The 16,263-nt window shown below is 46.7% G+C and overlaps 1 protein-coding gene across 2 annotated transcripts in view; it reads left to right on the top strand.

The window, feature by feature from the left end:
* The window catches only part of LOC121481290 (cytochrome P450 4X1-like), a 92,702-nt gene that overhangs the window by 1,654 nt on the left and 74,785 nt on the right, over positions 1 to 16,263 (top strand). The window contains exons 2-8 of one of the 2 annotated variants that reach the window (XM_041738566.1): positions 1,531 to 1,672; positions 2,392 to 2,436; positions 2,906 to 3,033; positions 4,498 to 4,621; positions 5,584 to 5,687; positions 5,779 to 5,969; positions 6,078 to 6,211. In XM_041738566.1, coding sequence (XP_041594500.1) covers positions 1,531 to 1,672; positions 2,392 to 2,436; positions 2,906 to 3,033; positions 4,498 to 4,621; positions 5,584 to 5,687; positions 5,779 to 5,969; positions 6,078 to 6,211 — 868 coding nt within the window. Of the gene's footprint in view, positions 1 to 1,530; positions 1,673 to 2,391; positions 2,437 to 2,905; positions 3,034 to 4,497; positions 4,622 to 4,986; positions 5,143 to 5,583; positions 5,688 to 5,778; positions 5,970 to 6,077; positions 6,212 to 16,263 lie in introns of those variants that run through there. The other variant, XM_041738567.1, reaches the window with a different exon arrangement.

Consider the following 16,263-nt stretch of genomic DNA (forward strand, 5'->3'; position numbering starts at 1 on the left):
TCGCTAAGCCAGGAGTAGATTGCCACATGTAGTAGGTTAAAGCTAATCTTTCAGGCCAGATGACAAGTGATAAGTGGGACAGGGAAGCATGTGGGCTCAGAGCCAAGGTACTTAGATTCTATCCCAGCTCTGCCACTTACTTCAAGTGAACTTGCTCTGTGCCTCTGTTTCCTCATCTGCAAAATGGGGATCATGATGAGGAGTGTAGCCTCATGGGAGTTTTACTAATCTCTGAATGTTGCCTGGCACAGATAAAGATCAGAGTTACACTGTAATTTATAAAACTTGAAGGTCATAGTAATGCTCATGAAGGACAAACATGTTCGTAGGTTAGCAAACTTGCTGCAGTAACTAGGGCTGAAATCGGTCAGAATTATGAAAGAGGAGCCCTTCTTTCACAGTGTGCGAAATCCAGGACCCAACAGTCCTACTTGACCTCGGGTCGTCCCTTCTGCCTCAGGCAGACCCCAGGCCAGCACAGCCCACAGCCTCTGAAGATGGAGTGCCTGTGCTGCCTCTTTATTTCTGTCCACCGTCTCTCCTTATTTCTCATTGGGACATTTTTGGTGGCCCCACTTCCAGAAGGAGCCAGGTGGGAGCAGCTATAATGGAGCATTGCCTGCATGAGTGGCCACAGCCTGAATAAAGTCCAGTGAACACCGGGTATTTGCCTACAGAGTTACCATGGGCACACTTGTCTACCAGAGTCTCACCGGGCCCTGACCAGCCCCATTCAGGCAGAGATGGAAGTCCCAAGAGGTTCTGGAGGGCCGTCAGATCAGTGGGGGTCAGGGTGACCCAGAAAGAGGAAGAGCCAAGCAGAGCACCGTTTAGCTCCATCAGGACCCCAGAGGAACTATTGACACTCCCCAGGAGCAGGAGTTTCTGGAAGCTTGAAGAGTAAGCAATCAGAAAGAACGCAGGCAACTATGCTGAAACAGGATACCCCGGAGGCCTCTGCTAAACAGGCTTGAGGGGATCCTGGAGGATGAGGTAACATAACTTTGACATAAGAGGCTCCCACTAGGGGCACCTGTGTGGCTTAGTGGTTGAGAGTCTACCTTTGGCTCAGGTCGTGATCCCTGGGTCCTGGAATTCAGACCCACATCAGGCTTCTCATAGGGACTGTCTGTCTCTGCCCGTGTCTCTGCGTCTCTCTCTGTCTGCTCAGGAATAAATAAATTACTCTTTATATATGGGCTCCCACTAGGGAGTCCCTGCACTGCATCCAAGGAGAAGGGTGATCCCAGTGATGGAAATGACCTGGGGGCTCAGAGTACCTCCTCAAGTGACTGGAGAACATTACTCAGTGTATGGCCTAAGGATGTCCCCCACCTCCACTCCCACTAGAACATAAGTTCCATGAATCTGGATCCTGCTCAGAGCTAGCTCATCAGACAGTTCCAAACTCCTAACTGCTGCCAATATCCAAACTCTCTCCATGGGGCCATCCTGTCCTCCACCACCACTCCCAGCTGTGGACCTAATGAGGGAAGCAAGGTTGTATTGAGTTGTATTTCTTTGGTACAGTTCCAAACGGGTCTGGAGCTGCAAGAGCTGAAGAAAAGGACAGAGAAATACCCTTGTGCCAGTCCACGTTGGCTATGGGGAAGCAAAGTTATCCTCGTAGTCTATGACCCAGACTACATGAAGATGATCCTGGGGCGATCAGGTGAGAGCTAAACTTCTCCTCATTTGGAGTGGCCCTTCCCTCTTAGATGTATTTCTGGTGCACTGTGACAGTCCAGGAGAGACTGTTGCCTCAGTCCATCAATATCTGACCCTCTACCTCTGATCTTTCCAGCCTAAGAGCTAGGGCAGGGCCAAATACAATTAGTCAATTGGAACGCTCAAACATCTGTGATAATTACCACTTTCTTTCTCTCTCTTGTTTCTTTCTGTTCTTTCCTTTGCTGCTTTCCCCTTATTCCTTCTTACCATTTTCTCTCCTATGTGTCTATCTTTATTCACCACAGTGGTGTGATCCTAGACTGAAGCCAAATTCCTATCCATGATGCCTGGGGTGGACCCCCAGGCCCAAGCCCTTGCCTCAGCTGGGATATAGGAACTGAGCCCTGATTTTAAAAAATCACCATAATACTGGCATTCTATGTGCACTGAGGACAGAATCTAAATTTCTTACTGATTCAAATTTCTGCTCCGTATGGCTTTGCTATGGGACACTAATTCTTCTATTCTGTGCCCACAATGTCTATCAGGAAGAAAAAGAGTCAGGGTTAGGTGGCAAGTGGGAGGTGGCTGGACACAAACTGCCAGCTGACAAGAATTGGCAAGGGATGGGGGCCAAAGGTCTATATCATAGCTGCCTTTGGGGCCAGCCTGAATTCCTTGGTTACCTCCAGTTTGCTGTCATATCCTTCTTAATTTCAGACCCAAAATCTGAGGGTGCCTACAGATTCATGGCTCCCTGGATAGGTAAGTATGTCTACCTAGGACTATGGTCCACCGTCTGCTTAGGTTTGCTACCAACTATACATTTGGCCCAGACTAACAAGATGAGACCAGCACCACAGTGACTCCACTAAACTCTGAATTGAGCCCCCTTATCTCCTAATAAAACCCTCACCCCCTCCAAATGGTGGTGGAGCCCTCCTGTAGCTCAGCTTCTCCCACATTGCTTCTCAGCCCTCACCAACGAACTCAGCCGACTTCTGACGGAAGTCCTTGTATGACCCATCCCCTGCTCTGTTTCAACCTCCATGTGATAGCTATCATAACCACTTCCTGGCCTGGGGCTTTGGGAAGTCCCCTTCTTAAAATGCACTGGCCTTTCCTGCTTTGCCAAGGGTGCCCTTCTTCTGACACCCTGGGTTCCTCCCAAATTGTCCCTGGATAACTCGGGCAGGTCCCTTCCCACCCACCCCCCAAACACACTGTGGTCCAGGGTATGGTTTGCTCCTGCTGAATGGAGAGACATGGTTCCAGCACCGGCGGATGCTGACCCCAGCCTTCCACTATGACATCCTGAAGCCCTACGTGAGACTCATGGCTGACTCTGTCCAAGTGATGCTGGTAAGTCGAACCCTACCTCACCTGCACACTCACACCCACGGCACAGTTCACAAAGTCCATTTTCAACAGCTAGATGCTTCAGAGAACCGTTAGCATGGCCCCTGGAATCACACACTTACACCCTGCAATGAGACACAACCCCCAGAGGGTGGATAGGACAGGAAGGCACCTGGCACCCACTATCATCCATTCTTTGCTCCCTGCCCACAGGAGAGAGAAACACGGTGGAGGCAGGGTCCCTTCTCCTCCCACTTGCATGTCTTTGGCTTGGATAAGAAGTGTAGTCAATACCCCAGGAAAATAGGACAAGCTGCCCCTGGCTAGCCTGGGAAGTAGCAGCTTCAGTGGCAGGGGGGACAATGCAGGATGTCACTCAGGTATGCTCTGGTGTGGGATTGAAAGCATCTTTTATTTTAAGATTTATTTATTTATTCAGGAGAGACGCAGACTGAGAGCGAGAGAGGCAGAGACATAGGCAGAGGGAGAAGCAGGCTCGTCACAGGGAGCCTGATGTGGGATTGGATCCTGGATCGCAGGATCATGACCTGAGCCGAAGGCTGTCCCCCAACCATTGTGTGACCCAGCCACCCCTGGATTGAAGGCTTCGGGTTGGATTTTAGCCACTCCGTGGAGGGAAATGGACCAGGTCTCAACCCCCAGGACTGGGTCCTGCCAGAATATCACCTCTGAGCATGACCCTATTGCTGACTCACTGTACTCAGCTGACATTTGCTGAACAAGAGGAATTGGCATCCCTGATATTCCTTTCTTAGGAACCCCTGTAGTAGCCCCTTAACCTTTCTCTTGCCTTGACACTTGTTCCCTAAATTGGAACTTCATTTATTTCTGTGTAGGGCAGTCCCAGGGCAGAAAAGATTCCCCTTTATATTCTGAGAAACAGTGTTTCTCTTCTATTTTTTTTCAATTTTTGGTCTGCTAAAAGGTGGTTATCATCATAATTTATACTGAAGTCAGCCTCTAGAGATCATTTTTTAAAAATTATTTTTATTGGAGTTAAAATTGCCAACATGTAGCACAACACCCAGTGCTCATCACACCAAGTTCCCCCTCAATATCTATCATCCAGTTACTCCAACCCCCCGCCCACCTACCCTTCCACTACCCCTTGTTCATTTCCCAGAGTTAGCTGTCTTTCATGTTTTGTCACCCTCAATGATATTTTCACTCATTTTCTCTCCTTTCCTTTTATTCCCTTTCACTAATTTTTATATTCCCCAAATGAATGAGGTCATAGATCATTCTCAATAAAATAAAAACCGTTTCTGAGAAAGTACTCAACATATCACAAATATTCGGCTCTATGGTACTAAATTGATGAAACACAACTGCTTTAGAAAGTGAGGACATGTCATCAGAATATGTGGAGAAGCAGAGAGAGCCTAGCCTCGTCAGCCGGGGCCTTCCAGAGCTGTAGAGAAGGATCAATGTGTCCCCTCTACACAGGACAAGTGGGAGGAACTCCTCACCCAGAACTCACATCTGGAGATCTTTGAACACGTCTCCTTGACGACCTTGGACACTATTATGAAGTTGCCTTCAGCTACCAGGGCAACCACCAGGCAGACAGGTCAGTGAAATGCTTAAGGCCGGGTCCTATTTCCTACCAACTGGTGTGGAATCATCTGGAGGCAGTTCCAGTAGTTGTGATGTTTACCAACCCAAAGAGTCACATTCTGCAGAGCCCCAGTCTGACAGTCAAATTCACCCCACACCAAACCTACATTAGGCACAGACCCTGATCCCTCCCTCAGGGAGAAGCATGACTCCCCAAGTCCCTCATAAATGGCTGGGGGTTTCCAGGGCACAAGACAGAAATGTCAGACGCCTAGGTCACCCGCACCAATGACTGAGGAAACCTCCACCCACAGCCCCACTCCATTCCAGTTCAGATGCCTCCCTCCAACTCGAGCCCTCTGCACCATCCTCCTTCAGGAACTCCCAGTCCTACATTCAGGCCATTAAAGATCTGAACTACCTGGTGTTTTCCCGGGTGAGGAATGTTTTCTACCAGAAAGACATCTTCTACTGGCCTGACCTCTGAAGGCCACAGGAACCACAAGGCCTGCCAGCTTGCCCATCAACACACAGGTTGGACTCTGCCCTCTGGGCACCTCCCTTCCTTCATTAGGCACATCCCAAAGGGATAGGCCCTGACCCTTAGACAGACGCGTGCCCCTCACCACTCCTCCACAACCTGGGACAAATCCACTCTGGATTTCCCCCCAGTGTAACTGTCAGGATGCCCGGTTCTTGCAGGAAGCTACATGTGTCACAACAGGGGTGAAGGTTGAATGACCCCCCTGCCAGCCACCCACAGGCAGAGCCTCCTAGGGCTGTGCTGTTGAGGGGATCGCTGACATGCAAATACCTGGTGCTAGAGCTCTCACCCTGGCATGGCACACCCATTGCCAAACTCCTCCTGATCCCCCTGGCACCGTGACTGTGGCACAGGGGGCAGGTGGGCCACATGGCTGGCTATGCCTGGGCACTCAGAGCTCTCAACTCCACCTGGGAACACTGTTTGGGCAGACCGAGTGATCAAGCTGAGGAAGGCTCAGCTACAGGAGGAGGGAGAGCTGGAGGTCAGGAACAAGAGGCACTTGGACTTCCTGGACATCCTCCTCTTAGCCAAAGTGAGTGTGGCAAGGGAGGCCTGATCATTTGCCCACAGGTGGGGAGCAAGGGTGAAGACTCAAAGTCTGCAATCTCTCTGGGTCTTCCCAGATGGAGAATGGGAGGGGCTTGTCTGACAAGGACCTCCGTGCAGAAGTGGACACGTTCATGTTTGAGGGGCATGACACCACAGCAAGCGGCATCTCCTGGATCCTCTATACTCTGGCCACACACCCCGAGCATCAGCAGAGGTGCCGGGAGGAGATCCAGAGCCTTTTGGGGGATGGTGCCTCTATCACCTGGTGAGTGTTCATGAGACGGGAGGGCCCTGATAGGGTCCTGCCTCCTCAATTACAGGAATACACTGGTTGCCAGGGCCTTGCCTGCCCTTCAAGGTAGCTTTGTTTTAGGGAGCACCTGGACCAGATGCCCTACACCACCATGTGCATCAAGGAGGCATTGCGACTCTATCCACCAGTTCCAAGTGTTGGCAGAGAGCTCAGCAAGCCCATCACCTTCCCAGATGGACGCTCCTTGCCCAGAGGTATGGCCTTCACGACTCTCACTCTGTAAGCAGTCCTGTGGGACGCATGGGAGGTCTGAATCCACATGTCCTGGGGCAGTTCTAATATTTGCCGCCCCATTTTATCTACAATAAGTGGGGATGAGGTTGTAGTTTGGATGAGGTTTGGAATGCCTGTCACGGAGTCTGGCCACATTCAGTGTATATAATAAATAGTCAAAGGGATTATAGGGGAATGGAAGGAAAATGAGAGTGAAGAATTAGAGAGGGAGACAAAATATAAGAGACTCCTAACTCTGAAAGAAACAAGGGGTAGTCGAAGGGGAGGTGGGCAGGGGGATGGGGTGACTGGGTGACGGGCACTGCGAGGGCACTTGATAGGAGGAGCAGAGGGTGTCATACTATATGTTGGCAAATCAAACTTCAATTAAAAGAGTAATTAAAAAATAAAATAAATGGGAGTTCCCCTTCGTACCTAGAGAGAATGTTCTTCACCTGTTCATTCTCCACATAACATGAAAAGTGTGTCTGGATTTTTAGATGTTGAAGGGATAAAATCCCAAGTTTCTTTATTTTTTTCCTGGCTTATTCTTTTAATTGGAGTTCAATTTGCCAACATATAGCAAAACACCCAGTGCTCATCCCATCAAGTGCCCCCCTCAGTGCCCGTCACCCAGCCACCCCACACCCAGCCCACCTACCTTTCCACCACCCATGTTCGATTCCCAGAGTTAGGAGTCTCTCATGTTCTGTCTCCCTTTCTGATATTTCCCACTCATGTTTTTCTCCTTTATTTATTTAAATGTATTTTTTATTGGTATTCAATTGTCAACATATAGAATAACACCCAGTGCTCATCCCGTCAAGTGCCCACCTCAGTGAGCATCACTCAGTCACCTCCACCCCCCCTCCGACCTCCCCTTCCACCACCCCTAGTTCGTTTCCCAGAGTTAAGAGTCTCTCATGTTCTGTCTCCCTTTCTGATATTTCCCACTTATTTTTTCTCCTTTCCCCTTTATTCCCTTTCATTATTATTTATATTCCCCAAATGAATGAGACCATATAATGTTTGTCCTTCTCCAATTGACTTATTTCACTCCGCATTATACCCTCCAGTTCCATCTACGTCGAAGCAAATGGTGGGTATTTGTCGTTTCTAATGGCTGAGTAATACTCCATTGTATACATAGACCACATCTTCTTTATCCATTCATCCTTCGATGGACACTGAGGCTCCTTCCACAGTTTGGCTATTGTGGACACTGCTGCTAGAAACATCGGGGTGCAGGTGTCCCTGCGTTTCATTGCATCTGTATCTTTGGGGTAAATCCCCAGCAATGCAATTGCTAGATCGTAGGGCAGGACTATTTTTAATGCTTTGAGGAACCTCCACACAGTTCCAGAATGGCTGCACCAGTTCACATTGCCACCAACAGTGCAAGAAGGTTCCCTTTCTCTACATCCTCTCCAACATTTGTGGTTTCCTGCCTTGTTAATTTTCACCAGTGTCACTGGTGTGAGGTGGTATCTCATTGTGGTTTTGATATATAATTCCCTGATGGCAAGTGATGCAGAGCATTTTCTCATGTGCATGTTGGCCATGTCTATGTCTTCCTCTGTGAGATTTCTGTTCATGTCTCTTGCCCATTTCATGATTGGATTGTTTGTTTCTTTGCTGTTGAGTTTAATAAGTTCTTTATAGATCTCGGATACTAGCCCTTTATCTGATAAGTCATTTGCAAATATCTTCTCCCATTCTGTAGCTTCTCCTTTAATTTTGTTGACTGTTTCTTTTGCTGTGCAAAAGCTTCTTGCCTTGCTGAAGTCTCAATAGTTCATTTTTGCTTTTGTTTCTCTTGTCTTCATGGATGTATATTGCAAGAAGTTACTTGGCCGAGTTCAAAGAGGGTGTTGCCTGTGTTCTCCTCTAGGATTTTGATGGAATCTTGTCTCACATTTAGATCTTTCATCCATTTTGAGTTTATTTTTGTGTCTGGTGTAAGAGAACGGTCCAGTTTCATTCTTCTGCATGTGGATGTCCAATTTTCCCAGCACCATTTATTGAAGAGACTGGCTTTCTTCCAGTGGAGAGTCTTTCCTCCTTTGTTGAATATTAGTTGACCATAAAGTTTAGGGTCCACTTCTGGATTCTCTATTCTGTTCCATTGATCTATGTGTCTGTTTTTGTGCCAGTACCACACTGTCTTGATGACTACAGCTTTGTAGTACAACCTGAAATCTGGCATTGTGATGCCCCCAGCTATGGTTTTCCTTTTTAAAATTCCCCTGGCTATTCGGGGTCTTTTCTGATTCCACACAAATCTTAAGATGATTTGTTAGAACTTTCTGAAGAAAGTCCATGGTATTTTGATAGGGATTGCAGTAAGCGTGTAAATTGCCCAGGTAGCATAGACATTTTCACAATATTAATTCCTCCAGTCCATGAGCATGGAGTATTTCCATCTCTTTGTATCTTCCTCAATTTCTTTCAGAAGTGTTCTGTAGTTTTTAGGGTATAGATCCTTTACCTCTTTGGTTAGGTTTATTCCTTGGTATCTTATGCTTTTGGGTGCAATTGTAAATGGCATTGATTCCTTAATTGCTCTTGCTTCAGTCTCATTGTTAGTGTATAGAAATGTGACTGACTTCTGGGCATTGATTTTGTATCCTGCCACACTGCCAAATTGCTCTATGAGTTCTAGGAATCTTGCGGTGGAGTCTTTTGGGTTTTCTATGTACAGTATCATGTCATCTGCGAAGAGGGAGAGTTTGTCTTCCTCTTTGCCAATTTGAATGCCTTTTATTTCTTCGTGTTGCCTGATTGCTGAGGCTAGGACTTCTAGTACTCTGATGAATAGCAGTGGTGAGAGTTGACATCCCTGCCTTGTTCCTGATCTTCGAGTAAAGGCTCCCAGTGCTTCCCCATTGAGAATGATATTCCTGTGGGCTTTTCGTAGATGGCTTTTAAGATGCTGAGGCATGTTCCCTCTATCCCTACACTCTGAAGAGTTTTGATCAGGAATGGATGCTGTATTTTGCCAAATGCTTTCTCTGCATCTTTGAGAGGATCATACAGTTCTTGTTTTTTCTCCTGTTGATATGATCTATCACATTGATTGCTTTACGAGTGTTGAGCCAGCCTTGCATCCCAGGGATAAATCCCACTTGGTCAAGGTGAATAATCTTCTTAATGTACTGTTGGATCCTATTGGCTAGTATCTTGTTGAGAATTTTTGCATCCATGTTCATCAGGGATATTGGTCTGTAATTCTCCTCTTTGGTCAGGTCTTGGTCTGGTTTTGGAATTAAGGTGATGCTGGCCTCATAGAACAAGTTTGGAAGTATTCCATATCTTTCTATCTTTCTGAAAGCTGTAGTAGAATAGGTATGGTTTGTTCTTTAAACGTTTGATAGAATTCCCCTGGGAAGCCATGTGGCCCTGGACTTTTGTGTCTTGGGAGGTTTTTGAGGACTGCTTCAATTTGCATCCTGGTTATAGGCCTGCTCAGGCTTTCTATTTCTTCCTATTCCAGTTTTGGTAGTTTGTGATTTTTCAGAAATGCGTCCATTTCTTCTAGATTGCCTAATTTATTGGCTTACAGCTACTCATAATGTGTTTCTAAAATCGTTTGTATTTCCTTGGTGTTGGTGGTGATCTCTCCTTTCTCATTCATGATTTTATTAATTTGAGTCTTCTCTCTCTTCTTTTTAATAATATTCGCTAATGGTTTGTCTATCTTATTAATTCTTTCAAAGAACCAACTCCTGGTTTTATTGATCTGTTCCACAGTTCTGGTCTTGATTTCGTTGAGTTCCGCTCGAATCTTTATTAACTCTCTTCTTCTGCTGGGTATAGGATCTATTTGTTGCTTTTTCTCTAGCTCCTTTATGTGTAAGGTGAGCTTTTGTATTTGAGTTCTTTCCAGTTTTTGAATGGATGCTTGTATTGTGGTGTACTTCCCCAAGACTGCTTTTGCTGCATCCCAAAGATTTTGAACGGTTGTATCTTCATTCTCATTAGTTTCCATGAATCTTTTTAATTCTTCCTTAATTTCCTGGTTGACCCTTTCATCTTTTAGCAGGATGGTCCTTAACCTCCACGTGTTTGAGGTCCTTCCAAACTTCTTGTTGTGATTTAGTTCTAATTTCAAGGCATTATGGTCTGAGAATACACAGGGGATGATCCCAATCTTTTGGTATCTGTTCAGACCCAATTTGTGACCCAGTATATGGTCTATTCTGGAGAAAGTTCCATGTGCACTTGAGAAGAATGTGTATTCAGTTGAGTTTGGATGTAAAGTTCTGTAGATATCTGTGAAATCCATCTGGTCCAGTGTATAATTTAAAGCTCTTGTTTCATTGGAGATGTTGTGCTTTAAACATCTGTCACTTGCAGAATGCGCTGTGTTGAAGTCTCCCAATATTAGTGTATTTTTATCTAAGTATGTCTTAACTTTGGTTATTAATTGATTGATATACTCGGCAGCTCTCACATTTGGGGCATAAATATTGATGATTGTTAGGTCCTCTGGTTGGATGGATCCTTTAAGTATGATATAGTGTCCCTCTTCATCTCTCACTACAGTGTTTGGGGTAAATTTTAGTTTATCTGATATAAGGCTGTCTACCCCTGCTTTCTTTTGAGGACCATTTGAATGGTAAATGGTTCTCCAACCTTTTATTTTCAGGCTGTAGGTGTCCTTTTGTCTAAAATGAGTCTGTTGTAGACAGCAAATAGATGGGTCTTGCTTTTTTTTTATCCAGTCTGAAACTCTGTGCCTTTTGATGGGGTCATTAAGCCTGTTCACGTTCAGAGTTACTATTGACAGATATGAGTTTAGTGTCATCATGATATCTATTCAGTCCTTGTTTTTGTGGATTGTTCCACTGAACTTCTTCTTAAAGGGGAATTTTAAGAGTCCCCCTTAAATTTTCTTGCAGAGCTGGTTTGGAGGTCACATATTCTTTCAGTGCCTGCCTGTCTTGGAAGCTCTTTATCTCTCCTTCCATTTTGAGAAGGAGAGTGAGAGCCTTGCTTGATTAAGTATTCTTGGTTGCATGTTCTTCTCATTTAGGACCCTGAATATATCCTGCCAGCCCATTCTGGCCTTCCAGGTCTCTGTGGAGAGGTCTGCTGTTACCCTAATACTCCTCCCCATAAAAGTCAGGGATTTCTTGTCTCTTGCTGCTTTAAGGATCTTCTCTTTATCTTTGGAATTTGCAAGCTTCACTATTAAATGTCGAGGTGTTGAACGGGTTTTATTGATTTTAGGGGGGGAATCTCTCTATTTCCTGGATCTGAATGCCTGTTTCCCTTCCCAGATTAGGAAAGTTTTCAGCTATGATTTGTTCATATACATATTCTGGCCCTCTCTCCCTTTCGGCGCCCTCAGGAACCCCAATTAAAAGTAGGTTTTTCTTCCTCAGGCTGTCGTTTATTTCCCTTATTCTATCTTCATGGTCTTTTAATTGTCTCTTTTTTCCTCAGTTTCCCTCTTTGCCATCAACTTGTCCTCTCTGTCACTCACTCGTTCTTCCACCTCGTTAACCCTCATCGTTAGGACTTCTAGTTTGGATTGTATCTCATTCAATTGATTTTTAATTTCTGCCTGATTGGATCTAAATTCTGCAGTCATGAAGTCTCTTGAGTTGTTTATGCTTTTTTTCTAGAGCCACCAGTAGCTGTATAATAGTGTTTCTGAATTGGGTTTCTGACCTTGAATTGTAATCCAGATTTTGTAATTCTGTGGGAGAGAGGACTGTTTCTGATTCTTTCTTTTGAGGTGAGGTTTTCCTTCTAGTCATTTTGCTCAGTGCAGAGTGGCCAAAAGCAAGTTGTATTGGGAAACGGAGAAAAAGAGAGGAGAGAAAGAAGGAAAGAAAAAAAAGAAAAAGAAAAAAATGGGGTTGGGGGAAGCTAACAGAAAACAAAAAACAAAGGGGAGTATCGTCTGATTGTATATACTGTAAATCCCTTGTCTTCCCCTGGAACTTTCCAGCGCTGCTTGGTAAATAACTTGCTCTTCCCCTGTCCTGTCCTTCTAGCAGGTCTTCTGGGGGAGGGGCCTGCTGTGTTGATTCTCAGGTGTGAACACTCGGGGGAGCTGCTCAGCCCCGTGCCTGTTGCATGGCTCAGTGGGAGCTGTTTATCCGGTGAGGCCACTGTGAGGCTCAGTGGGGGTTGTTTGTCCTGTGAAGCCCCGGGAGGAACAGCAACAGTGGCTTTGGCCAACTCTCCAGCCCTGGAGTCAGCTCCTGCAGTACCTACCAAAGCAGCTGTCAGTCCGCAGGGGCCTGGATGCTCCGGGGCGGGGCAGCCGGCCTGCACAGCTTGGGACCGCCCGGTGGCAGGAGCGTCCTTGCTGTCCTGGGCCCTCCTGGCCTCTGCCTGTCCGGGGGGAGGCCGGATCCTGAGCTGTGTCCCCGGCGCCCTGTGCTCCTGGGTCTGCGCTGTTGGATTCCCGCTCTGGCCGCGCAGCCCCCTCCGCACGGAGCCTCTTCCTCTGCCTGAGCCCATCCGAGCTGCTCCCAGAGCGGTGCAGCCCCCTCTGCGCGGAGCCTCCGCCTCTGCCGCCTCGGAGCTGCTCCCGGGTCCAGCCGTGTGCGCGCTGCAGCCCTTTAGGGAGCTCCACCCGGGGTGTCGCGTGCTCTCCCCGGGGCGCAGGTGTCTGTTAGTGTCCCAGGGAGCCTGAGGGCATCCCCACCCTCCTGGGGTCCTGCTCTAACTCCCTGCGAGCACCTTTCCCTCGGGAAAGGTTGGTGAAGCTCCTGCTTCTCCAGGCGGGGCTCTCCTGTCCTGGGGACACTCGCCGTGGCCTTAGCCCGGCTCCTCGCGGGGCTCCTCCCCCTTGATGCCTTTTGTTTCTTTATTTCTTTTTTCCCCCTGTCTTCTACCTTGATAGAAGCACGAACTCTTCTCACTGTAGCATTCCAGCTGTTCTCTCTTAAAATCTCAGGCCGTATTCGTAGATTTTCAGGATGGTTTGAAGGTTATCTAGGTAATCTGGTGGGGACAAGTGACTTGGAGACCCTACTCTTCCGCCATCTTGCCGCCCCCCCCCCCAATACTAAGTTTCTATCCTCATCCAGGACAATCAAACCCCGAGGGTTCCATCATTTTATGACGCTATATTATTCCCATGGATGGAACTGACATTTTGTGATTTTAAGCTATGTATATCCTATTCCTGACTCCAACAACACAACTCCTGGAGGATTTCTGTCTTCATTGATACCCCTTTTAGATATAATCCAGATTTGATGTAATTATAGGACAACTACTTGATGACAAATGAAAAAAACTATATACATGCCAGTTAAAATAATAACTCAGGGGCCCTAAGTGGCTCAGCACTGGTGTGCATGTCTAGGCTTAGGTCATGATCCTGGGATCCTGGGATGGGGCTCCCTGCTCAGTGGAGAGTCTGCTTTTCCGTCTGACACTCCCCTGGTCAGGGTCTCTCTCACTCTCTCAAGTAAATACAGAAATATTTTATATAAAAATAATGATGACTCAGTACATTGCACCTTCTCTACAAGGAGATGTTGGCCTTCAGGAAGGGGCCTCAGAAATAGCATACAATTCTAACTCCCAAGATTTGATCGCTAGAGAGGGAGAGCCCTGGGGCAGGGAGAGTTCTTCTTCCACCCTTACGGGGTTGACTAGCATCAAGCATATCAGGAAACCCACTGTCATGCTTCAGATGGCCCACTCCCAGGGAAGCCCTCAGGTTGCTGGAGAGAGCAGCTGGTGACCACATCTGAGGTCCCTGCCATGGTCTAGTCTACCTTTTAGCTCACCTCTGCTCTGAATCCCAGCCCTGCCCCATCCCAGCTGGGTGGTCATAGGGCAGTTGCTCAGCCTCTCTGAGGCTTAGGTGCTCAGGTGAACAATGGGCATTGGGCCTTCCTTGGAGGGTTGTTGTGAGATGGATTAGTCAATGCATATTCCCCTAGGGCTCATGGATGGTACTTGGTAAATGTGAATTGTCCCTAGAGCTGCTCTCTAACATAAGTCTCCAGTTCTTTCTGCTTCTCACCCTGGTCTGGATATCTACTAATCTGGGCACATGTGCTGTGCCATGTCTGCCCCTCCTCTCCTGCTACTCTATCATTCCCCTCAGAGTGATGAGAAGGGACTCTCATAGCAGCTGCCAAGCTGTGTGGGCAAGCACCTGGCCCCGCTGGCAGGTATGACCATTCTTCTCTCTTCTGCCCCACAGGATTCTTAGTCTTGCTCTCCTTTTATGCCCTTCGCCACAACTCGAATGTCTGGCCAAACCCAGAGGTATGATGGCCTTGGGAGGATGGTATGGGGGAATCTCTGCATGCCAATGCTTCCTCCAGTTTCATTTCTGGGTGTGTTCTGAGGTTGAGAGGAAGGAGGAGCTAGACCACACCTATCCTGGCCCTGCGGTTCCTCTGCAGGTGTTTGACCCTTCCCGCTTTGCACTAGATGCCTCACGACACAGCCATGCTTTCCTGCCCTTCTCAGGAGGATCAAGGTGAGGCACTTGTACTAGGATGGGAGGAGGGGCTGTTTACTAGGGACATCCTGATGTTTGTCACTTCCTACATTTACATGGGTGTTGCAGATATGCCGTGACATGTTGATGTGCTGGGAAAGAGGTGTGTGTCTCTATACACGAAAGAAATTTGGTAATCACTGCAGGCTATGGAAACTTTGATTCATTGCTCACTCAATCTCCAGCCACAATTCAGTGTCAGTGACGATTCAATGGCTCAAGGATCCTTGAGATTTCTTCACTTTATGAGGATCAGTTTACAGAATTTGACATTGTCACATGTAGTTTTCAAGTGTTGTCAATGTCACGTCAGGATGGAATAAAAAGGTTTCTTTGCACACATTCTCAAATCAGCCTCTGTCCCCACTCAACCCCCACACTGCACCATTGCCTGCTGCATGTTTCCATCCTCAGGTGCCTGCACGTCTGAAATATTTAAGCCTACAAAGGAAAATATCCTGCAATCTCTTAAGGGCTTCAAAGGTATTCAACTTGTGAATACTTCAACTTGTGACTCTAGTATTTTTGCATCTATAAAAAAGAATTTTGGACTGCGTGGAAATAATCGTGAACACCTGATAGTTTTCTCCATTGTCAAATCATTACATATGATCTGGGCTCTACAGACCTGAATATTACACTTTGAGTCCAATCCTCCAAAGAGCAAGTATATGAAATGAGGACATTAAGTGGCTTTTGAGAGAAAATCCACTGTTTTGTATATGTACATGAGAGGTGGCATTTGAAAGTTTCCTGGCATGTAAAATAGAAAGCACACTTAAAATGGCTGTGCAGCTGCATGACTATTCTCCTGAGTGAAATCCTCCTGGCTGCTGAAATTGTCCTATAAATCATATATAGTAATTTCTGTAAACTTTTTAATAAGGTATTAGAAAAATGCATTTTAGCAAATATATGAATCTTCAATCCTTCTAAACTAAGTGAATGCACTCTCACAGAATAGGCTTTAAGCAAACTATTCTCCAGATATTGGCTCCAGGATTTGTTTCCTCCTGGGATTGATTCCTTCCTGCTAGACATTGCTGCAAGTCATGTGGCTGCCACAAGAGACAGGAGAGGGGTAGACAGCTCAATTCCTAGCTTAGAACTAATGGAGACTTCTGTTTATTCCTTTCTGCTTTCCTATTCAATTCAATAAACCTCATTCAATGTCTAAGACTAATTATTAAGCCAGACTCTGTGCCAAGCCTATGCTATGAGATGGGAAACTGCCCTTGTTTCAGGGAGTTCTGAATCAAGAACTGCATGCCTCTACTCAAAGGAGACATCAGGCATTCATTCTTTCTTGCCCTAACTCATTTGCTAATTGACCCCACAGTAGGAAGTTCCATGTTTCTGGCACTGTCCTGTACTGGTAAGTGACATGTCCTTGATTAAAATACCATGTGATTCAGGGTCCAGGAATGAAGAGGCACCGCCAATGGGCGGTGGGTTGTGTGTGGGGGCTGAGGGCAGACTGGGATTGCCCTTAGCCTTGGTCATTTGGAGACAGAGGTGGAGGGAGGGCATTATCTTGGATCTCTTCAG

Source organism: Vulpes lagopus, chromosome 23 (assembly GCF_018345385.1).
Source record: "Vulpes lagopus strain Blue_001 chromosome 23, ASM1834538v1, whole genome shotgun sequence".
NCBI classification, from domain to species: domain Eukaryota; kingdom Metazoa; phylum Chordata; class Mammalia; order Carnivora; family Canidae; genus Vulpes; species Vulpes lagopus.